At 38.6% G+C, this 22,963-nt stretch overlaps 2 protein-coding genes across 2 annotated transcripts; one reads left to right on the forward strand and one right to left on the reverse strand.

Annotated features, from left to right (window-relative positions):
* The first annotated feature begins 820 nt into the window (after positions 1-820).
* CTSO (cathepsin O) lies at positions 821-9,833 on the forward strand. Its single transcript, XM_063421818.1, has 8 exons — positions 821-1,104; positions 1,680-1,785; positions 2,797-2,930; positions 4,004-4,171; positions 5,173-5,294; positions 6,488-6,651; positions 7,104-7,196; positions 8,547-9,833. Exons 1-8 carry the CDS (start codon positions 958-960, stop codon positions 8,579-8,581), a joined length of 969 nt encoding a protein of 322 aa, XP_063277888.1. The 5' UTR covers positions 821-957; the 3' UTR covers positions 8,582-9,833.
* On the reverse strand, positions 9,124-22,947 carry TDO2 (tryptophan 2,3-dioxygenase). The gene is made up of 12 exons (XM_063421817.1): positions 21,150-22,947; positions 20,685-20,790; positions 19,479-19,569; positions 18,588-18,658; positions 16,760-16,887; positions 14,909-15,095; positions 14,044-14,151; positions 12,968-13,079; positions 12,780-12,837; positions 12,180-12,259; positions 11,537-11,627; positions 9,124-10,690 (listed from the first exon to the last, which is right to left on the reverse strand). The coding sequence occupies exons 1-12, from the start codon at positions 21,182-21,184 to the stop codon at positions 10,537-10,539; spliced, it is 1,221 nt and encodes a 406-aa protein (XP_063277887.1). The 5' UTR covers positions 21,185-22,947; the 3' UTR covers positions 9,124-10,536.
* Between the last annotated feature and the right edge of the window lie 16 nt (positions 22,948-22,963).

Consider the following 22,963-nt stretch of genomic DNA (forward strand, 5'->3'; position numbering starts at 1 on the left):
CCCAGTCCTGGGTTTACAGTGATAAACCATATCAGAATAAAGAATAACCAACACAATCTGCCCTGCTAACAAGCTCTTCCATCCACTGGCTATAAGGCCTTCAAGTTGTGTTAACAAGAGAGTGCGTGAGGAGAAAGAAGCGGAGAGAACTGAAATATACAGCAGGTTTAAAACATACAAATATTCTACTTACAGGCACTGCGTAAAAATGCCTGGTGACGGAAACTAACGAAGAGGGCTCTGTTAACTCGTAGGGGCCTATTAGAGCTTTTGCATGCCGAACACTGAGCTGCTTACTCAAGTACCAGCATGACCAGTTTCTGAGGAAAGTCATGGTTTCTCTCCGTGTATTCTTTCAACACAAGCTCTCTCACTGGGACACAAGGGCTGCAGCGCCGGGCAGCTCTGCCCTCCCCACCCGTGCCTTCCTTTGCTAAAGCCTGTAACCTGCGTTCCTGCTGCTTCCCTCTCCTACTGGCAGGTACCAACTAATTTTCCTCTCAGCGAAGGGCTTGCACGAAATTATAACCTGGCAGATACCTGAACGCTCAGCACCCCTTCGCCCCTCCTTTGCAGCCCTGCGCGCCTGGCGCGAGTCTCCCATATGGAACTACATCGCTGGAAACACGGCTTTGCTCAGGCGCTGCTGAGCACCCTCAAACACAGCTGGGACTCGGCGGCATCCCCCAGGAGCGCCAGGAGCGCCCAGGAGCAGGGGCCGCGGGAGCGTCCCCACCGCGGTGCGGGAGCGGCGGGGCCGGGCGGGCGCTCCTCCGGCCCGCCCGGCCCGGCCCGGCCCCGCCCCGCCGGCGCCGCGGGAAGCGGCAGCGGGCGCAGCCTCCGGCCGCGGGCTGGGAGGAAGGAGGGTTCAGCCCCTGAGGTGCTCGGGACCCGGCGGGCCTGAGCCCCGCGGGCGGGGGTGCGTGCCGTGCCCGGCCCGGCCCGGCCCGGCCCGGCATGGCGCGGTGCCCGCTGGCGGTGCTGGCGCTGCTCCTGTGCTCGCTGCGGCCGGGCAGTGCCGCCCTCACAGCGCCTGCCGGCGCCCGGCCGCGGCAGGAGGGCGGCGGCGGCCGGCAGCGAGGAGAAGCGGCGGCGGCTCTGCGGGTAGGTCCGCGCTTCCCTCGCCACCCGCGCCGCGGGGCCTCCGCGGGCCCCGGGGATGGAGGCCGGGAGGCGGCGGCAGGCGGAGCTCCCCTCCCGCAGCGCCGGGACTCGCCCGCCCGCCCGGCCAGCCCCGCGGGTCACCGCCGGCCGCCAGAGCGGCTGCCCACCGACATCGGCCGCTGGGTCATCATGCTGTTCTTTCGCTTCATAAAAACATGAAGGGATGGGGTTAACTCTTATCTGAAGGCGTTTTTGCGTATCTCTGAACCACAAGGTTTGTTGTGCTGTCAAAGAAGGACGTCAGATGAGTTTGGCACAACTTGTTCTCGGCTTGCCTTTTTTGTCTGTTTCATGTCAACTTTCTGCACTTAACAAATGCTTTTTTTGGTGCCTCTTGAAGTTGGAATTAGTCTAATGGCTTTCCTATTGTTTTGCTAGGGATACAGGATGAATTTGAAGTCAACGGCTCTTGTTGCCTAATTTCATATTTACTGTTGCTAACCTTTTCTTTTTCTTACAGTTTTGCCCCTGCTGCTAAATTAATAACGCCCACAATTATCTTTTTATTCCTTCAGGAAAGTGCTGAAAGAATTAGATTATTGAATTCATCAGCAAAAGATAATACAACTGCTGTGTATGGAATAAATCAGTTTTCTCACCTGTTTCCTGAAGAGTTCAAAGGTACATTTTCTAGTTGCTTCTAATGCCTTTTCTGGTTTTTTGTTTGGTTTTTTTTTTATTATTCTTTCCCAGAACCTTGTGTCTTTCACATTTACAAATTCTTCCCCTGCTGATAGTCAGCTAATTTACAATGTCTGATACCAAACTGTAAGTACTTCTGGAGGATACAACAGTCCTCTTCATGTTCTGTAGTCTTGCAAGGTTGAATGGCCCACAGCCTGAACATGCTTTAGTATTTAGGCAGTTCTGGTTTTCCTTCCTTCTTCTCACTGTGTTTTAAAGTGTTCTTCAGTTGCAGCAGAAGAAAGGAAGATCCACAAGGTTCTTCCTTTTTTGAAAAGGAATATACACAAGATTCTCCAGTGAGTTCATGTTCTCTATCCTAGCACAAAATTTACTACAGTCCAAACAAGGCTTGGAGGTCCATGGCTGCATAATGACAACTGGAGCTCTCTGGAGCAATATGATATGCTTAATTTTTTTTCCTAGAAAATTTGTCTGATACCTTCCCTTCTTGCCATTCATGTCTGTTGTTACGTATCCTGTTCATCAGAAAATTTAACATCTTGTTTTAGTTTTAAATAATTAAACAACATTTTGTAGTGAAAACCCAGCAAGTTGCAGATGTTGCAGAATCTTTACTTTACTCTCCTCTTATTTTCCCCAGGGCTAAAACCAAGTAATATTTAAGTAAAATGTTTTGGAAATTTTCAAATAAAATTTGTTTTATGGAGTATCTGTGGTTATTGTTCAACTTCAGAAAATCTTCACACTTCCAACCCACATGCCCTACATAGAGTATTCATGTTCTTTTTGAAACTGTAGAAATACTTATATTCATCCTGGACCATAATGATTATTTTAAAATACATGAATTTTCTGTGGATTTTAGAATGAGATACGGTGGTTGCAACTGCAGATCGAAGTTACCTCTGAATTCTAGTAAACTTGTTGTTGATGGGATTTATTTTTCTTCAAAGATTTATATATAGATTTTTGTATTCTGTTTAGCTATTTACTTGAGAAGCATACCTCACAAACTTCCCAGATACACAAAAGTGCCAAAGGGGAAGGAAGAGGCTCTGCCAAAGAAGTTTGACTGGAGGGACAAGAAAGTCATTGCAGAAGTGAGAAATCAGCAGACCGTGAGTCCTGGTGTTTTTGTTCCTGGTTCTCAGCGGGGGGCTGTAGAGCACAGGGAAGGTTTTGCAGGGAGCAGCTCTGCCTGAAGGCTCCTTGGAGCACTGGCACAAGAGTGGCCAGTTGAACATACACAAAGTCATGTAGCATTTTATGCAAAGCAATATTACACTTAGAAGAATGAAGTGTAGAAGTAGTGCATTTATAAACCGTGGCATATTTTTTGATCTAGTTGACTGAATCTCCAAATATTTTGCACCATGTGCATTTTGTATTTTTCTGAAGGAACCAAGATAAGTTCAGTACTTGATCTCATCCCAGCTGGAGAGGTGTAGATCCTTTCCTGTTGTTTTTCTCCCATGACTGAATCCCCTTGGCTGGTCAACACCCTCATCTTTACCAGTGAATTCCTCAGGGATGATAGGAAAGTAATCAGACCCCACACAATTACAGTTTATCCAAAATGGGTTATAGTCACTGGGAAGAAACAAGATACTCAATACCCAGAGTCTCCTTCCTATGCCTCATGTAGGACCTTGTGAGGAATAAATTCTGCTGCTTATTTTAAATAATAAATTCACAATTCAAAGAGCCACAAATTGCATAATACGTGCTTATTGTCTAAGATTTTTCTATTATTTCTATTTTTAATTTCACTTTACCATTTCTTAAACTGTAATCTGTTTTTACAAATTCTAGAAAAACTTACTAATCTGGTTAAAAACTAATTTCATTCTGAGGCCACTTTTTTTTTTTTTTTTTTTTTGGAAAATAGGTATCTCGCAGTAAAAGGCATCCTCAGACTTATTGTCAAGAATAAAAATTCATCAGCAACAAGTCCTTAAAATAAGACACCTGTAATGCATTTCCAGCATTCAGAGCGCAATTTAAGGGGAAAAACAGTTCAGCATTTTAAATGGATGATAATATTTCTTTATCATTCCCTTAAAAACAGAGTTAAAAGATGATGTGTTAAATGAAAAGCATTGGAAGATTCTTTTGCGTCTTTTTTCATATCAGGCTTCAAAAACAAAACTGATTTTTGCTTTCTCTGCCATTTCCCTTTTCTCTCTATCAGTGTGGAGGCTGCTGGGCTTTCAGCGTTGTAGGTGGCATAGAGTCTGCATATGCAATTAGAAGAAGCACCCTGGAAGAGCTGAGTGTGCAGCAAGTTATTGACTGCTCATACAACAACTACGGCTGCAATGGGGGATCCACAGTTAGTGCTTTGAGCTGGCTGAACCAGGTTTGAAACTCTTTGCAAAAATCCCAAAAGACTTCATCAGCTTCTCTATTAGTATTCTTGTTTATTGGAAAAAATAATGGTGGGGAAGGTGAAATGTACAGGGTTTTTTTAAATCATATGTGTCTGTATGTACATGTATCCATATGTCTGTGTATATGTGTGTATGGTTATTTATTTAGTTTGGAACCTAGAGAGAATTAGTTCAAGCAGAATTGAAATTTGATTGGAACTTTATGGTCCATACATGTTCTTGTGAACGTAACAAATCAGTCCACAGGGGCTGGAAATAATGTTCCTGGTTTCAATTGCAGGCATAGAGTACAAGTGTAGACAGAGCCACCTATGCATACAGCATTTTGTGGATGTAATGCATCAGCCTTCAGGGAAAAGGAGGGGTCTTGACATTTTCTGTTTTCAGATTTCAATGGTTTCTTTTGCAAACACTGTAAAATTACACACAACTGTGTGTAGAAAACCTCAGAATAAAACAAACTGTGTTTACCTTTGTTTCCCTTGGAGCCTAAACCATTGAAATGCATTCAAACTTGATGATGAGCATTACATGCTAAGAACAGAATTGGACTTTACAGTATTTTATGTAACTAATTGGGATACCTGTGCTTATTGAACTGTCCCAAGGACAGTATAATTTTGTGTGTGGAATTCATTTGAAGAGAATGAATAGTTCATGAATTAATATCAGGTCATTAATTAATATCTGTGTCTTGAAATTGACAGGATTGCTTATGAGGATTATTTAAACCAGAGATGCCTTTTAAATTCAGTATATTACTTAAAGGTTTTTGAATCCATTCTGAAGCTCAGTGAACAAGGAAACTAGAGATAGTAAATACTTATTTCACAATGTGACATTCTTACTTCTAGTCTTGCCCAGTACACACTGAATTTGGAGTGGGTTGTGTGGTCATCCTCTATAAGTTTTGGACTGCATAGTAGTAAAGTCAAATGCTTTAAATTCTTCCTCAATTACCTTCTTGCAGACAAAAGTAAAACTTGTGAGAGATTCAGAATACACTTTTAAAGCTCAGACAGGACTGTGCCATTATTTTGAGCGCTCAGATTTTGGAGTTTCAATAACAGGATTTGCTGCATATGACTTCAGGTAGCTATTACTCATTATTTTCTTTTGCTGTACTTTTCCTTCTGTGTTCAGCAGTCATGTAGTAAGGTGGACTGAATAATGCATTAATGCATTGACCAGGCAAAGGTTGTGAGGTTGATTGCATCAGTTCTCTAGCTGTTTGCTGGAGAAGGATTAATGCACATCTTTGAGAGTTAAGGCTTGCCACAAGCAGTCCACTCAACACTGCCATCCCTAAGCCTGCTCAAATGAGAAAGCTTGTGTCTTAAAATTGTCTTTTAATTGCCTATAAAGTGGAACATAGAGTCAGTTACAGTTTTTAATATATGAACATTACACTGCTTTTGTCAGAAACAGTAAATCCTACCAATAGTAAATGGATTTATTGAAAAAATTAGGAAGCATTAGATTACTTCAGTATTCATGCATTTACATATCTACCCACATGCTCTCCAGCCCATGACTTAAGAAACAGTGTTATCAACTGAACTCTGTAAAAACTTCAGCTTTTTAGGTTTCTTTGTGAAGAAACTTCATTTCTAATTTTATCAATACCGTACAGCTACTGAATAAAGACAAGAAGTATTATTCTGACTAGGAATTGTGTTACTTCTAGATATAAGAAACTAAAATCAATCATATCCTTGTTAGTCTATATTTGCCAAATTTAGTTAATGAACATATTATGCAGTGATGAAAAATTCCTGCTCCAGTATATTAGATAAATAAAACTGTATGAAGGTGCTGATGATAAATGTCTGATAGTGGAAATGTCCTGAGTTTTGATATGTTTGAGACACATATTTTAGTGTGTTACTATGTTAAGAGGTACTTCTGTAGGTTTAAAAAACAGTGGGAAATTCTAATACAGACTAATGGTTTGTTAAAAGCTGGTTTTGATTGAGAAGAGTGATGTACAAAAAGTATGTAGTGCTCTCCATTGCCCACTGGTTTGACCTAGAAACCTGCTGCTTTTTAATAGCATTGTATTTGGATCTGCACCTGTCCCATAGTTCATGTGTCCTATATTTGTATCACTGTGTTGTAGTATATGAAATACGTAATTACTGATTTGTGTTATGTCATATGTAGAACTTGGACGAAAGAGTGTAATTTCTTGATTTTTAAACTGTTAATGAGTGGATTACAGTCACTCAAATCATTTTATTGTGCTAACTTAAGTAACTTGGTATTTTTACTCACTTCTTTTGCAGTGGTCAAGAAGAGGAAATGATGAGGATGCTTGTCAGCTGGGGCCCTTTGGCAGTGACAGTCGATGCCATTAGCTGGCAGGATTATCTCGGTGGAATCATACAATATCACTGCTCCAGTGGGAGAGCAAACCATGCTGTTCTTATCACTGGTTTTGACAGAACAGGTGCGTTTCCACCAGCTGAACTTCAGCACAGGAGGTTTACTTTACCTACCATTTGCCTTTTGTGGGACAAGTGATTAAAATCCAGAACTCAGTTTTCTGTTGGAAGCTGTTGGGTTTGATGTCACATGAGTTCTGGAAGTTCTGTGAAGATCACATCATCTTCACATCAACCAGAAGAAAACCTCTTTTTGTTATTGCTTCTTCAGTTCTGTGGGACTTCATCCTTTAAAGTCAAGACCATGGCTGTGTGTGTCTTGATGCTAGAAGAGCCCATATCCAGTCTTCCCATATGAGAATATCAGCTCTGTTATCTATGTGAACAGCAGTAGGTTTCACTGGCCTGTATCATCAATCCATCAGAAACTGAGCGCTACTGAAATGCCAGTTAATTCTGTGGAGTGTTAGCTTCCCAAGTCTCACGTTGCCTCTTGTTGATGAGATGTCTCTTCCAGGTAGCATCCCTTACTGGATTGTGCAGAACTCCTGGGGGCCGACGTGGGGAATAGACGGCTACGTTCGTGTTAAGATAGGCGGCAATGTCTGTGGTAAGTCTGACAGAAAGTGCTAAAGGCCTTGGGCTGGGATATGTTTCTCAATGTCTCTAACAAGTTAATCATAATACAATATATATAATAGTAAAGATATAATGAGATCCTCATTAGAGGCAGTACAAATCATTGCTATGCTTTAAAAGAGGTTAAATGAGTCCAGGTGGAAAAATAAATAAAGCGGTTGCTAGTTGAACCAAGCCATGTAGCTGTATGATTGAAAAGCACCACATAAAGGCAAAGCTGTGCAGGACAAAACAAATAATCAAAGTACTGTTGTCCCTTACCATGCAGAGGTAATGGCATTGTAAAATACCCAGCCGTGTGTGATGGTTCTAGGTGGGTGCCATCGCTGTACTCCCTGTAGGTAAAACAGCTGCTGTTCTTGTCTCGTGGCTGCTGTTATCTCTAGGCTCAGTTAGCAAACAGATACAAAAAGCAAATCTACCTGGGAATTGTGTACCCTGCTCATGGCCTTTCCTGTAGGACAGAGATATATCTTTTTAGTGCTAGTTCGATTTTGTGCCCTATTGTTGTTGGCATTAATTTTTTCTTTGTGTTTGAGGGATTTCTGTAGCATTAAATACCCAGTTTCTGCTAGGTGTGGCAGTAAGGCAAGTCAAGCTCCAGTTTATCATCAGATTGCTGAGCCAAATTGGTGGGATATTTCCACAAGATCAGAAGTGTTGTGTATCTGTTGTCATTTTATGTGTGGGAGTAACCCACTGGCTTTCCCTTCCATGTGGGTGTTTCACAGTAGCTCTCAGTCATTGCAAGAGGTGTTAGGTTACCTAAGTCTTCTGCACATAAATAATAGACAATATTCAGTTTGCTTCCACTTAATAAAGATCAGAGCAATGTATCCAATCATAGCTTTCTCATGTTACTGAATCTTTGCTCATACTGTTACTGTATAAACAGTTTGGAAAGAGAAATTTAGAAGTAGTCATAAAGCAAGTCAATTATAGAGATGGCAGGGAGAACAGATGTGTTATTTTCAAAACCTATTCTTTCAAAAAGCAGCATCTTTCACATTTTCTGTAGTGTACCAGACAAGAACAATCCAGCAAAGGGCAGTAGTTGCTCCTTTTCCCAGAGTTGTTGTCTTCTGATTTAGAGGTGCTCTGAGACCACCAGGATATAAAATTTTGAACATAAAAGCAGAGGAAGGAGGAGATTAGGTTTCAACTATACACAGTGCTAGGCAAGGAAGAAATAAAAGGTTTGCAGGTGATTCCCTGGATTCCTACTGTCGTGGCTTGGAGGGAAGAGGGCATTACATAAATACGAATTCTGGGAAGTCTCCACTTCAGTATTTATTAAAACCAAATTTTATGTCCTTTCTAGGTATAGCAGACACAGTATCAGCAGTATTTGTTTGACATGTCTCTGGGCCTTTACAACTGGTCAAAAACCACAAGTATCATGAGGACAGACACTGTATATGAAGATGTAATTCATAACACCGTTTTCAAATAAAAGAAATGGCTGTAAGGGCAATTCCTGCAACTCCTGGCTGAAGTTTTTAAAAATGTTTTCGTTTGGAATTTGTGTTGAATGCCAAATTTCTCATGGAGTAAGAAGACTGAACTACAGAGTGTACAAATAGAAATTACAAAGATGGACTTAAGCCTCAAATATAAGCTTTATCCAGGTGTTGAAAACTACTCCATAGGAGAAAATCTTACAAGGAAAGAAATGATGACAAATAAGAAGGAATTTGGATCAAAAAATCAATAGTATAAGAGTATATTTGAAATGATTTGAATAAAAGAATCATGACTAACGGTTTAGAAAGTCAGCTATTACAGAATATATCCAATAGAGCGAGTGTTGTATTTCCCTCATTAATGAATTCAAAGGTGGGACTTGCTGGTAATAAAAAGGTATTCCAGCTTTGCTGAGCTGTGAAACTGCATCTGTGGGCAAATGCAGCTAGGACTCACAATGAAACATGTAACTCTAAAATGCTCTGAATTTTTCACCTGGAATGCTTTACCTGTATCTTTTAAGGTGGCTGACTACAAAAGGTATTGAAGCAATTCTGTAATTTTTGCACTCAATTACTCTGCCATGGTTTTAGATTAATTTTTTAATAATCTTTTAATGACAAATGCAATGAGTATTTATAATTGTCTATTGGTTTAGTCCTTCTAACTGTTAATATTTAAAATGAAAGGAAGACCAAGTATGATGTTTCTTCAAGTTTTGCTACTTACTGAATTTACTTGGCTGAAAACTTCAGTTTTAAAAAATATGAAGTCTTTTGTACTCACGAATGTTGTATAGTCTGGCCTTCCCTGAGTGACTTACAAACAACAGATAGCACACTTCCATAACTGGAAAACAAAGTCCCCAATGGGCATAGAGGAGAGTAATGTAGTCATAGCAATATGAAACACAGACGTGCCTCCAGTGTTTTTGAGGTACTACTGCCGGGTATAAGTACCTGAAGTGCTGTGGTAGAGAGAACTTACCAGAAATCCCAGCCTACAGTGCTTGTGTCTTTCCAAAGGAAGCACTTAAAAAGAGAAAAGTCCTTTCAATGGGAAGATGACACTGCATTATCGATATTCTATAGCCAAAGTTGCCTTTTATTATATACCAATTTGAATAAAAATCACTTTAAATGCCTGCCATACTCTTGTTTGCACTTTATAGTTTGCTTTAGAAGAAGACAACAAAAGATGAGCTTTAATACTGCTTTATTTGAAATGCAAATAAGTACTTGCATCTGCTATTTTTAACAGTATTTCTACATAAGGGATTTACATTCACACATGAAGAGATAACATGATTGTTGATGTATTACAAGTTCAGGATGGTTTGGTTTCTGTAGATTCAGGACTTACTTACTTCTTTGAATCTAGCTTTTGAAACTTTTAATCCAAAATTCCTTTTGAAATTGCTCTAGAGCTCAGAAACCTAACATTCTTCTGAAGGTGATGAGATTGATTATATCCTCAGCTAGACATAAATTAATAACAACCATTAGGCACACAACCAAATACAAAAATATGTATAAATAAAGTCATGATCATAACTGCCTGTAATTTTCTCCCTTTATCTAGGTGTAGGCTTTAAGAAGCCAACTGAGAGTTAAATTGGTCATTGGGTTGAATTGAGGTATCATTTTTCTCCTAACATAGGCTAACTCAATACAGATTTATTTTTTCTACAAGCAGTTAATTTCTTCCACAAGCCAATTGTACTATTCACAAAGCTGTCATACATAAATACATATTTACACACCCACACTCTTTGTGGGAATGGCTGGGAGCACCACTCAAGGTGAAAGTCAGGAAGTTTTTTACAGCAACTAGCCTAGAAAGGCAGGCTAGTCAGAGTCATCACTGCTGAAGTAGGAGCTGTCACAGTATTCTGCTGTGTAAAGGAATTTGTGAATGCTTGGGTTCATCTTTGGTATCCAGTGTCTTGGCACTAGAAATGTTGAAAGATTGAACAAATCCACAAACACCTTGTATCTGTCACTGAAAAAGACAATTGGAACAATAAATCCATCAGCATAGAAGGCCATAATTTCTAAATCCTCAGTAATCATTCCTTCCCGTGCAAATAAGATTCCTTGCACTAACCCTCCTGAATATTGCAGAATGCAGTCCTGACTTTCTAGGGCATAGCAGACTAGGCTTAAAAGAGATCTATGTAACATTTCTCCTGAAAATACAAGGTCCATAGGATGTGATCTCTGGTAGAATTTATCTAGGAACAATCATGTTAACCTGACATTAAGGAACAGTGGGAGAGCTTTCTAAAAAGGACAGTGGACATTCAATCCTCAACATCAGTCTAACCATCTGCTTTCTACTCTGCCCTCTGTTCCATTGATTGTGATAGTAGTTGCTCGCAGGACTACAGGGAGGTTCAAGGCTCTTTGAGAACAAACCTCAAAGAAGATCCCCTTTTAAGGAGGTTGTACAATCAGAGGTCATGCTGGGGAATAAAGAAACTCAGTTACACAGTAGCTGGGGCTCACTTGCAGCCTCTGTCACCTCATTAACTTGGGCTAGCTGGCACACAGACCGAACAATGAGGGGTTAATGTTATTGCTATCACCGTAATGCCTGGACCCCTCGACTGAGAATTAGAGATGGCACTTTGTGTGAGTGATCCATAGGAAGTTTTTTTGCCCTAGAAGGCTTGGAATTTGTATGACAGATAAAAAAATGTGCAACAACCAAGGGAAGGTGCTGGAGTCCCAGACGAGAGTGAGCAGCCCATTGGCCTCCAGTGAGCCATCTGAAATATGTCTCCCAGCATTAGAGTACTTATGAACTGTATTATTGCAGGTAACAGGGGAAACATGTTATTTCTACCTCACTGTTGAACGCAAGTAGTGGTAGCCTGATGAGCCTCCAGTGCCAGCCTTGCTGCCAATCATTCTGTGCACCAAACAGACATGGTTATCTAAATGATACAATAGGAGAGAATGGCACATGTTTAGTACTTAGGTATAACTAAAGGGCCACACTTACTAAAGGTCATTCAGAGATCTTCAGAGGGACATAGAACTATTAGGTCTTCAGCAATGCAGGAGTTAATTCTGCCATTCTTCAGTCAATAAATACGAAATGATTGTTAATTCACAATGAGCACACTAATTATTACACATTACTATGCTCTGTTAATACAGAATTATACACCCATTATGTATGTCTTGATAGGGAAGGAGGCAGAAGGAATGTTTGCATATAAAGACATCATTAGGATTTTTTGGGATACATGTCCCTTAAATAATATAGTACACTTCAAACAGGTCATACAAGTGGTAGCTATACCTATGTATATAATGATAACAGAAGCAGTTCTTTATCTTTCCTCTTGGCTGAACTACAAACAAAAAAAGTCATTCCTAAAGCATGAACTCCAAAGCTCAGTTCTAAAACTGGATGTACCTCAGAGATAGAATTTATTTTCATCCAGAAGAGGGAGTGTCACAGTCAAAAAAGTCTAACTTACATCTCCATTTAGTCATGAGCACATCAAGATCCATAAGGGAGGTAAGAAGCTGAAAGGGAACCTGGAAACGGGGCTCCTCCCTTGGAAAATGAAAGAGAAGACAGTGAGACCTCTCAGCATAAGCTGTATTTTTCAAAGCTGCATTTCACCAGTGCTTAGTGACTCAGAGTATACTTTTCCTAAATTGGTACTGAAATATCAGTAGATATTTTAACAAGTGCTTCTGCTATGTAAGTCTTGATCTGCCCCTTTATTTTTGAACTTGGAAAAGGGCTCCAGAACTTTCTAGTACAGGTAGAACAAGGCATTACCAGTTACAACTGAGAAGCAGCATCTGGTCAAGCAAGGACCAGCTGCCCAGAGGGGGTGTGCAAACTCCATCCGTAAAGACACTCAGAACTCAGCTGGACATGGCAGCCTGGTCCAGAACTCAGAACTCAGAACTGAGCAACCTGGTCCAACCTTCGAGCTGTATTGGGCTAATCAGGATTCCTGTGGAGGGCTGAAATAGATTGCTTCCCACAGCCCATTCTGTGCTGCTGTTCTTCACCTTCACCTCTCCTCCTGCCAGTCACTATCAAAGACATCTTACAACATTACCTGTAGAAGTAGATCATCAAGGCCCCCTTCAGTGCTTTGTAGGACAGTCGTCTCTCTCCTGCAAAGTACAAGCATCCTTAGTTTGTTGCTCATTCTCCTGCAACTGTAATGCTATAACAAACGTTTATAAATAACATGTATAAAACATACAAAGTGCCTATGGACATGACAAAGGTAATGAAATCTACCTTTACTGAGCAGATGTTCATGGCGTTTTTCATCGAATAACGAAAGTAATACATCTCTCTGTTTTTGGAATTCGGACAATAAGTCATCTTTTTCTTCTGATTCTGCTTTGGCCTTTTGGTATTTAAAACAAAGACAAGTTTTAGAATTCAACAGGGAAAATTAAGCACTTGAATGACTCATTATGCAACTTCTATTTAAATAAATACTCTGAAATTTGCATCTTAGATGTAAGAACTGTATTTTCAAATAAGGTACATGAGTCACTGTCCTTTGAGAAGTACAAGTACCAAGAAATGTACAATTAAATAGATTCCAGAACTCAGATAAATTAATATTCAAACTGGCAATTTATCACGTTTTTTGGTCTAGAGGTCTTAAAAAAAATTAATCATTTGTTTGAAGTCTGATTTGTTTTTTTTCAAGGCAAAAAAATTACATCGTTGCAGAGCTGTGGGCAAGAAAACTGTAAATAAAAAAGGTTAGATGAGTTAGAAAGTTAAACATATTCTGAGGAAGTTGATAAATTCTTATTTGTTTCATTTAAAAATTAAAAAATGGTTTTTAAAGCTGCAGGTTTTAAAATAGTCAGGGATTTTCTGGTGCTTATTTGCCAGTGCAGTTCAAATTATCACAGAGCAGAAAATTGCCATATACTGTAAAACAGAAATGGGCTGTTAATAGTGACATTCCATATCCGCAACTCAAGGGCTCAAACTTTGTAGTTACTCTAGGGTGTTCATGCAAGTATTAACTAAAGGTGAAGTTGTAGTTTCAGTAAAATCAACTTCAGCCCTTCCACTGATGCTAATCCATCCCTTTTGCAATCCAAATCATCCATGTATGTCATGCTTTAAATCATCTTAAATGTCAAATTAAAAAAAATATTGCTATTTCCTGAAGGATTTTCAATTTTTTCTGTTTCTTGCAGACAAAGACTGATGACGATTAAGTGAAGTGAGTGAGAAAATTTGAGTAAAGTTAAAAAATCAAGTTAAAGATAAAAGTTAAATTTATGTCAGAGTATCATTTTGTCAGATGTCTTTGCTTATAGGTAGTTCAAGAGTACATAATATACCTGTATCAAGGCAAATTCCTCCTCTAGGCCTTTTAAAACATTCTCTTCAAATTGTCCCCAGAAATCAAATTCTTCTGCATCAAGTCCTGGAGTTCTTTCCAGCCATGCCTTTAATATTAATAGTAGTAGTAATAATAATAATATGTTCAAGCAATAACAATGCAACTGCATTATCCTAGAGTTACAAGTTATAGCAACATAAACTCTACTACTGCGGTCCTGGTTTAGTATCCTGTAGAAGTGCTTATTGCTAAATTCAGCATGTCCATGTGGATGATTTACACCTGCATAATGGTGCCATGCCAACCCCCTCAGGGCCCAGATAGCATGGCCACTGCTGGAAGACAGAAGCTTTCTTGTTCTGAGGATATCTTTAAAACGAACTACAGAAAAACAAATCTTCCACATATATATATGGTATAGTAGTAATGATAAATCTCAGAAGGAAGACATAAAGCCATCTGTAGTTTTTAACCTCCTAATAGCCATCACTAACAGTGGGACTAATTTTAAAGTTTTCCTCCCAAAAGGGCTTATGGTCATGAAAAACAATGCAAATGAAACAGTGCATTTACATTTTTAGCTCAGACTCCCATAATGTGATTTACCAGTTTAACAGCCAGGGTTTTCAGACCAAAGGGAGATGCTGTGAAAAATCAGTTGGTTTATAACAACTAACTCTCTTTCATGCCAAATTTGTCAAGAATTTGACGAATTGTCATGAAGAATTGTCAAAACACCATTGAGACAGAATTTGCCAACATGCTGTTCCTCTTAAGGCAGGAGAGTTTGTCACTGACACTAATGAAGGACATTCTTGGGAGATGGGGGGAAATGAAGCGATGTCCAAGACAGACATTGTTACCTCCACAAGTTGCAGAAGTGTTGGTTCTTGCTCTGATTGAAGCAGTAGTTCACGATCCTGTCCCTTGAAGTTATCACGGTAATGCCTTCTGTTATAAGGGACTCTCAGGCTTTGAGGAACACCAATCTTGTTCTCCAGCAAGCGAAACTGCAGGCTCTGAAAACCTGAGGCTGGGCTTAGGTAGTATCTTTGGGATCAAAAGAAAAAAAGATAAAAAATGCTGGATGTTATTTTACAGTGACGAATTTCTCTTGTTCTCAAAAAACCCACCATATCTCACATCTGAAGAATATCAAATAGCTATTTGAGAATTTTTTATATGACTGCTTTAGGAAAAGGAAAAAAGCCAAGCAATTTTAATGCAACTACAGTGTACATATAATCTCATTTTCTAGTTCTATATTGTTTGTGCATACACAGGTAGTGTAAATGTAAGTGTGTGAATTTGTGCTTTAAAAAAGCACCTTTGTGCATGTGATATACAGGAGGCAATGTCAGTGAATATCATTTCCTTTCCAAATAGACTAAGCAGCTGCACCCCAAAAAGCTGTTACAAAAATTTTCACAGCAATAACATGCCAGTGAATGCATTTTAAGTAGCCCTGATATACAGCATAATTCCTATATAGTATTAAATATAATAGTCTATGCATGCAAAATATATGTGCAATATTGTATATTGCCTTTGTCTATAGAGTAGAAAACTTCCCGTGTTTTTTCTGAGGGATTAATTAATGGGAATCTTAAGAGTTCAGTCATCTGACCATGCTGAAAAGCAATCACTAATAAAAGTAACCTGAAATCCTACATTGCTAGATAATTGTAATGCATTTTGAATTGCGAGTACAAGATTTGACAGAGACACATCATTGATTTAATCTTATGTTTACTTATCAAATGACAGAATGTGTTTGAAAAGCTGAAGTATGGATCAAAACGGGTGATTAGCCCATGGATTTACCCTGCTGTAGTGTAATGCTAGATTCAAACAAGTGAAGAAAAATTGTAGTTTCCTGCTGTTTTTAATAGGGAACATTAAAAGATAGAAGGGAAATGGTACCAAAATACAGAAGTGGATGGGCTGCTGGATGGCACTGCGGTGGCAGGGCAGACAGATATGCACAAATGACACAAGCAGGAGAATAACAGGGAAGGAAGACAGTGAATGAAGCTGTAACTCATGGTAGTGGGGTGGAAGGACCTAGATGTAGTAAGGGAAGAGAAGTGCCATGGGAGAGATGAGAGAAGACAAAGGATCCCAGAGAAGGCCTGAGCAGAAGGCAGAAGAGGTACCCACCATCCAGCCCAGCAATACACTGAGCTGCTACTGGACTGCAGAAGTTACTGGGGAAAAAGGAGAATGGACAGCAATGCTTTCTTCAGCCACTTGAAGCCTCCAGCACTGCAGACCAAAGGCAACACCATGCAAACCAAGACAGCTGAAATACCTGTTTGATAGTTTAGAGAGAGTGCATGTCTCTGCTCCAAGCACTTGTATGATTTGCCATAGAACAAGGCTTCAATCTGCACTGCCAACTTTCAACTAAATTGCTGGCAGAACCATGAGCTATTTCTGTTGTTTCTGCTGTTTTAACTTTTGACCCTGAAACCAGTCAGCAGCACCCTACGCAAAAGTGTCAACATTTCACTTGTACTTTTTGCAGAACACGCTGGACTCACAGTCAGGGTCAATTTCATAATTGACCCTTGCACTTTAATGTCGGGTTTGCCTCTTCAAGGTGAGCTCTCAGCTTGCTGACAGACACCAGCACACATGCAAAATTCACAGTCAGTTCTAAGGATGAGAACTACAAGCTCATGGATTGCTGCGGACGAATAATAAGTCTTTACCTGAAATCAAAGAAATCCAGTGCAGTCATAGTTTCCAAAACTGAGAACTGTTCCACAAGTAATTTCAGAATCAGTGAAATTCTGTTCATTCTAGTAATAACCTTCAGCATGTTCCTCTCATCTCTTACCTGTAGAAAAAGATAAAGATCATAACCTGAACGGTGTTTTCTCTAGATCCTACTTAGTTATTTCACATCTTTTCACTGTTGTACATTTCACTTCCCATGTGAAATCCATAGAGACAGAATCTCATATGAAATAGAGCACTCTGGTTTTAAAACTGAAACTCTAATTTTCAAAGATTGAAATCTGTTTTTTTCTGAATGATGTTACATTACAGGTAGGCCTATCATACAGGGGTTTTTTTCTTTTCTTTTTGACTAAAAGATGTCAAAGAAATTACATTCTCAAGCAAAATAATTTATATTCTCCAATAATTACAATATTATTGTAACAATATTATATAATATGAAAATTACATACTTTCTACTTAATTACTTTAGAGTAATTTCTATTCTTGTTCTATTCTACAAGCCATAAGGCAGGTATGGAAATTACTTAAAAGTTGAGAAGGAAAATCTGACAGCTACATCAGGAGGGCACATCTAAAACATGTTCATCAGAAATGTGCATTAGCAAGCAGAGAGGAAGAGAAAAGATTACATGTGGTGGGAAATAGAAAACATTAAATGGAAAACACAGAAGATTTTGGGTGGTTTTTTTTTTTTTTTTGCTAAGTTAAAAACTTCACCTGCAGAGGAGTCTGCTAAAATTCCTTTCAGTTTCAATGGGATTAAAATTCCCTCTAAAATCTGGGCATGTAACCAGGAAATATCAAACTACAAAAAATATGGCAGATGATAATAATTTCCCTAGTTGCTTGTCTGTATACTTGACCTTAACACTGACATTTCAAATTCTGATTATAAGCAAAGCTTCATTTCTCACACAGAAAAAAAAAATTCTTCTTAAGAACTGATTATGCTCAGTTATAATTTGATAAAGTATTAAACTAAAGAAACAATGAAATTAGGAATATAGTGGACAACAGAGAACATTTTTATTGGACCTTATGGTTCAAGAAGGTTCCTTCTTTCAATCTGGTCTAGTTCCAAATTTTCTTTGTAGACAAATGCTAATGATGTACTCAAGTATTTCTCAAACTGCATGCAGTCAGATTTTTCTGTGGATGTAATATCAATTCAAGAGTTTTCCATTCTTGCCTGTTGTTATAATTTGTGTTTAGCTTTGGACAAATGTGAAGAGTTACTTATATTTGTAATTTGCAGAAATTCTCACACAGTATTACACTGGTTTGTATTGCTGCTTCTCTGTTGGATTTACTATTATGTAATCACAAAAATTAGTTCACCTCTCAGCAGATATTGGATGGAAGGAGATAGTAGGTAGACTTCAGAAACTGAACAAAGGCAGAAATTATTTTTCAGAATAAAAATACCTGTGAGCCTTCTGATTTTCAGTTTTGCCTCTGAGCCTACTTTTTTTTGCAGTAGAATATTTCCAGCTTAAGTTTCTGCAGTTACGCAGCACTAGCAGGAGAGTATGAGAACATTTTGGCCAATGAAATTGTCCTTGGAAGGTGACCTACACAAAAGGCATACTTCAGGAGGAAATAAGATTTTGCTGACCAAAAATCTGTACTATCAAGATATAAGAGCCACTCAGCCAAATTTTACTTGGTCTTTTGATGCAGTTTCTAAAAAAGCACATGTTGCTTTAGAAAACCCAAGTATGTCAGACTGAGAGGCAGGAAGCAAGAGAAAATCAGGGCTGAATTTTCCCAAAATAATATTTGTTTTTAACTTACGTGACCATTTTGAAAGATCACTCGCACAGAGTCCATTTCCCACAAAATCTGCTTAAACCAAAGTTCATATACTACAACAAGAAAGACACCGTTAGCATCAACTTCAAGGTTACTTTGTTCTTCTTAGCACCAAGAAAGAAAAATTCTTACATGTTGATTTGAAATGAATAGCCTACATTGACACTGCCAGTGTGCAAGAAGGTGCTGACACATACACTTACTACCTGTTACAGTATTCTGTCCTTTACCTAAAGTATTAGACAAAACAATCTATAGTCAAGAACACTGACAAAATTTTTTAAAATATGTTTTACACATTAGATATTTGATCTACAGATTGGAGGAAAGATAAAATCCAGATCTGATACTTCAATAAAATCTAACTCCACACCTGCTTAAGATCTATGTGTTTTCCATAAATAACAGAAAATATCATCAGGCCAGGCTCTGAAAAACAGGCAGATATCGGCATTAGGGAGTGCCTAACTGGGGTGCTGATTTCTAGACAGATTCTAGATGGTTAAAAGTAAAGTTTCAGAGAAGGCACAAGGCAACACACAAAGTTTGCCTACAAGAACCTGCATAGCAGCCTGTTGCTTGGATGACACCAAGATTTTCACCACCTCAATTTCACTAAGGATAGAACCATCCATGTCTTGGTTTACCAGATCCTAAGGTTATGCTTATGGCTTCGCAAGCATGAATTTTAAGGCGTTGATTACTGCCTTAAAATTCATATACGAATATATGCAAATATAAAACAGATAAAAGGCAGAGCTATTGCTGTGCTAATGTCTAAAATGAAAACAAATAGTGTATTGCATGTGTCAGCACCAAATAACTCCCTGTGGCAAAAATGTTGGTCAACCACCACTGCACTCCTCCACTTACCTTGATGTGTCACAATGAAAAGGTGCTCATCATGGATTTTTTTCCCTTTCTTCTCACTCTCAAGTTCTTGAGCATTCAATATTTTGTTCAGCTTAAAAACAAAGGTAAGAACTGTTCTGTAAAGCTCTCAATTGTACTGTTAGCAATGGCAGTCTTACTGTGTACAGCTAGTTTTTAGGAATAATAATTTTTAAAAATACATATATAGACCTCACACTTTAAGTTATATGAGAAGTTTGACTAAACTGTCTTAGGTGTGATTTTTACTTTTTTGATTAGAAAAAAATCTTTCCTGAAATGGAACATTTAGGTACCTCAAGTAATAAAGTTTTGAAAATAATTTTAAGGGTAATTTTAACTATAGGTATATATGTTTAGTTAAAAACAAACAAACAAACAAACAAAAAACCCCACCAGAGAAAACAAAATATCCAGCATATTTTCCAGATTTTAGATCTATACTGCGTGTCCCATGAAAACAAAGTTCCTGTAGTAAAATTCTGAGAATTCTGAGTACAACATAGGCATAAGAGCTCTGATTTGAGGCAGTAATAATAATTTCAATTCTGAAATTGCTATATTCTTTTCTTATTCAAATTTACAATCTAATCATAGCTGTTTCCAAATAAATCCTTGTAAGATTCCTAACAGAATATCTACAAATCCTTTCACAAGCATAGAGTAATTCCTCTCACTTCAGTTCATGCTGTCAGAAAAAAAAATCTGGATTCTTTAACTACCCATGGCATTTTATTTTTACTTATTTCTTAATTGCTTCTAATTTTTTCAGGTTTTAGTTGGGTTTTATTATGTCCCCCCCAGTCATCATCCTACCCCCTATATTTCTGAAATATATTTTTCCAGGCTTTCAAGGAAGTTTCACAGAGCCTGCTGGCATGCAGAAATAGCCAAGTAACTATTGTCAGATCCAAGAAAACCTTTTGTGGTGTGTCACTTTACAGTTTAGGCTTACCAATATGCCAATATGGATAATTCCCTACCAAACCCCCCAAAATATCCATCTTTTTTGCAGTTTGAAAAGTCTGCCCACAGACCACCTCGAGGTCCCAGATGAGATGAGTACCTGTGCCTGTTACACCTGGAGACCTGTCTTAGCAACTGACTGCTGGGAGAAGTGTGAAACACAGGCCCTGCCTTAAGTCACAAGAGCAACCAGCACAGCAAACATGAAATCCTTACACTTACTTGTAGGTATTCTCCATAGATAAGCCCACCTTTGCTGGCTTTATTTATTCCTTCTTGAGATTTGTCATCATTTTCATCTTCCAAAGATAGCTTGCTAAAATTAAATCTACGCAGAAAATGAAGAAAATGTGTGAACTATTTAATTAAAGAACTATGAATATACCTGCCTCTCTTCTAACGGATGCATCTACAATTCAAACCATGCTTTATTTTGATAAACAGAAGCAGTAAAGCAGGCTTTTGATAAAAACTGAAATTCCTCTTGTCACAGTGTAACATCACATTCAGTTAATCAAATAACAAGTCCCCAGACAAGTCCTTGTAGGATCTCTATTAATTTAGCGATTTCTGTAGCTATCTATTTATTGATAATAAGTACTTTCTCTCTGAGATTTCATATTTTGCACTAACACTTTATCATTTGAATTGAATTTACAAAGCAAAACACAGAGAGTAAGGACTCACAGGTAATTCTTCCCCGCGAAGGGGCACTGGCTCATGATTTCAGGATCCAGACTCGCTGAGCTGCACGCCAGGAAAATACCCTGTTAATGTTCCCAAACCTGCTGCAGCTCCCTTATATGTAGCCTTATCTCACTGCTAAGGCCAACCCCCAAATTCCCCTCCTTAGCCCTCAGCCCATCCCCACTATTCAATAATTACAGAAACTATCACAGTACAAAGGTCAGGAAGTTCATGTGTTGTTGGCTCTCCAGGACTGTGTTTTTCTCTGCCAGTTAAAAAATGAATGGATGACATGCTTGTTTTATCCTATGGCACAAGATTTTTGTGCTTTTTACTGCAAGGTTTCCATCAGTTGCTTCTTTGGACACAGTTGTAAGGTGTAGTGTATAAGTTAATGGGAGGTCTGTGTGTGATAAAAAGGCAGTATTTTATAAATGCAGGAATTGTTAAAGTAGGTTTTTAACCTGCAGCCTTTTATATCAGGGTACAATCAAAGTTTAAAAAATCAAACACATGGAAAGAGAAAACATGGGTGGAGGGAAGTGGAAAAGCATGTTTCTATGGCAGACTAAATAGTGCTTATTCAAATAATATATATGATTTCAAAAAAAAAATGTACACAGATTAAGTAAAGAACTAAAAGCATCATGAACCTCTCATGCTGGTTTTCCAAGTATTTAATTCAGAATAATGTCTTAATTTTATCTCCTTGCACAAAAGTTTCACTCTCATTTATTGACAAATGTTACTCAATTCTATCTGGTCATCAGCTTAACACACAATGAAGTAACATGTAACTAGCATACACTTCTTTTCTGCCTGCCAGACCTTTCTGAAAAAAAAGTTAATGCTCAGTTTCACTGCAAACAAAACTACAGGACCTCTGTGACCCTGGATCATTTGCTCTCTGCAAAATTTATTCTGCTTAGTGGTGTCTGTGTGGTGGTTTCAGCTGCTCCAGTCACTTAAGAGTAGTTTGCTCACAAAAAAAATTCAGATGTAAGGATGTGGGTGATAGGATGGATACTCTGTTCATCCAGATGTCATTTGTCAGGGTTTACCCTAATCAGCTGAAAATTAAGTTGAGCCACATGAAATGTAGGACTTATACTAAAGCAACCCACCAAACAAGGTTAAGGACTTTTTCCTTCATGATATAAAACCTGACAGAAGAAAACAATCTTCTCTTCACGCACACCTAGACATGTGGTCAGCAATGTGGACAATTGGAGATAGAAGTGAAGACATCAGAAATTAAATGTTGAAAGCTGCTTTTCACATATTTGCACTCAAACAGCTTGATTTACAATTTGCAAATGCAGACATCTTGCACATCCATAGATCTCAAAAGAAAAAGAAGGTTTATCTTGTCATTCCTGTATATCTTCACCTGAAACATCCAGACTGAGCCTGCATAATGAAATCAAGCTGTTATCTTTTCTCATGACACAAAGAATGTGAAACTAAGAAAAATAAGGAAAGATGGAAAATACTGAACGTCTAACCTCACAAAATATTTTAATGTGTGTTTTCTTGTGCAGTTTTATTTTCTTCTGTGGAATACAGAGAATAATAAACTTCCAGTGCAATTATCTCTGACTGACAACCTTTACATTCTCTACTCAGTAGGCAAAGGACTTTGAAGTATCAGAGCCCTTTTACACTCTGTAGTTAACAAAACATTAACTCCCTATTTGGGAAGTAATAGTACCATTAATTCACTCGGTTAGCCAACTCACTTGAAGTCTAACTGGGGATACTGTCTAACCAACAACTATACAAATTCCCCTTCCCATTCAGCAACAGATGGGTTT

This window comes from Prinia subflava, chromosome Z (genome assembly GCF_021018805.1).
Source record: "Prinia subflava isolate CZ2003 ecotype Zambia chromosome Z, Cam_Psub_1.2, whole genome shotgun sequence".
Taxonomy (NCBI): Eukaryota; Metazoa; Chordata; class Aves; order Passeriformes; family Cisticolidae; genus Prinia; species Prinia subflava.

What these genes read in the sequence shown, in the direction of transcription:
- CTSO (XM_063421818.1), top strand. Translation starts at nt 958, where the DNA reads ATGGCGCGGTGCCCGCTGGCGGTGCTGGCGCTGCTCCTGTGCTCGCTG. An exon ending in TTTGCTGCATATGACTTCAG is followed by an intron (nt 5,295 to 6,487) that starts GTAGCTATTACT and finishes CTTCTTTTGCAG; the next exon opens with TGGTCAAGAAGAGGAAATGA. An exon ending in GATAGGCGGCAATGTCTGTG is followed by an intron (nt 7,197 to 8,546) that starts GTAAGTCTGACA and finishes TGTCCTTTCTAG; the next exon opens with GTATAGCAGACACAGTATCA.
- TDO2 (XM_063421817.1), bottom strand. Translation starts at nt 21,184, where the DNA reads ATGAGCCAGTGCCCCTTCGCGGGGAAGAATTACCT. An exon ending in TTTCATTGTGACACATCAAG is followed by an intron (nt 18,659 to 19,478) that starts GTAAGTGGAGGA and finishes TTCTTGTTGTAG; the next exon opens with TATATGAACTTTGGTTTAAG. An exon ending in GCTCATGACTAAATGGAGAT is followed by an intron (nt 11,628 to 12,179) that starts GTAAGTTAGACT and finishes TGTATCATTTAG; the next exon opens with ATAACCATGTCTGTTTGGTG.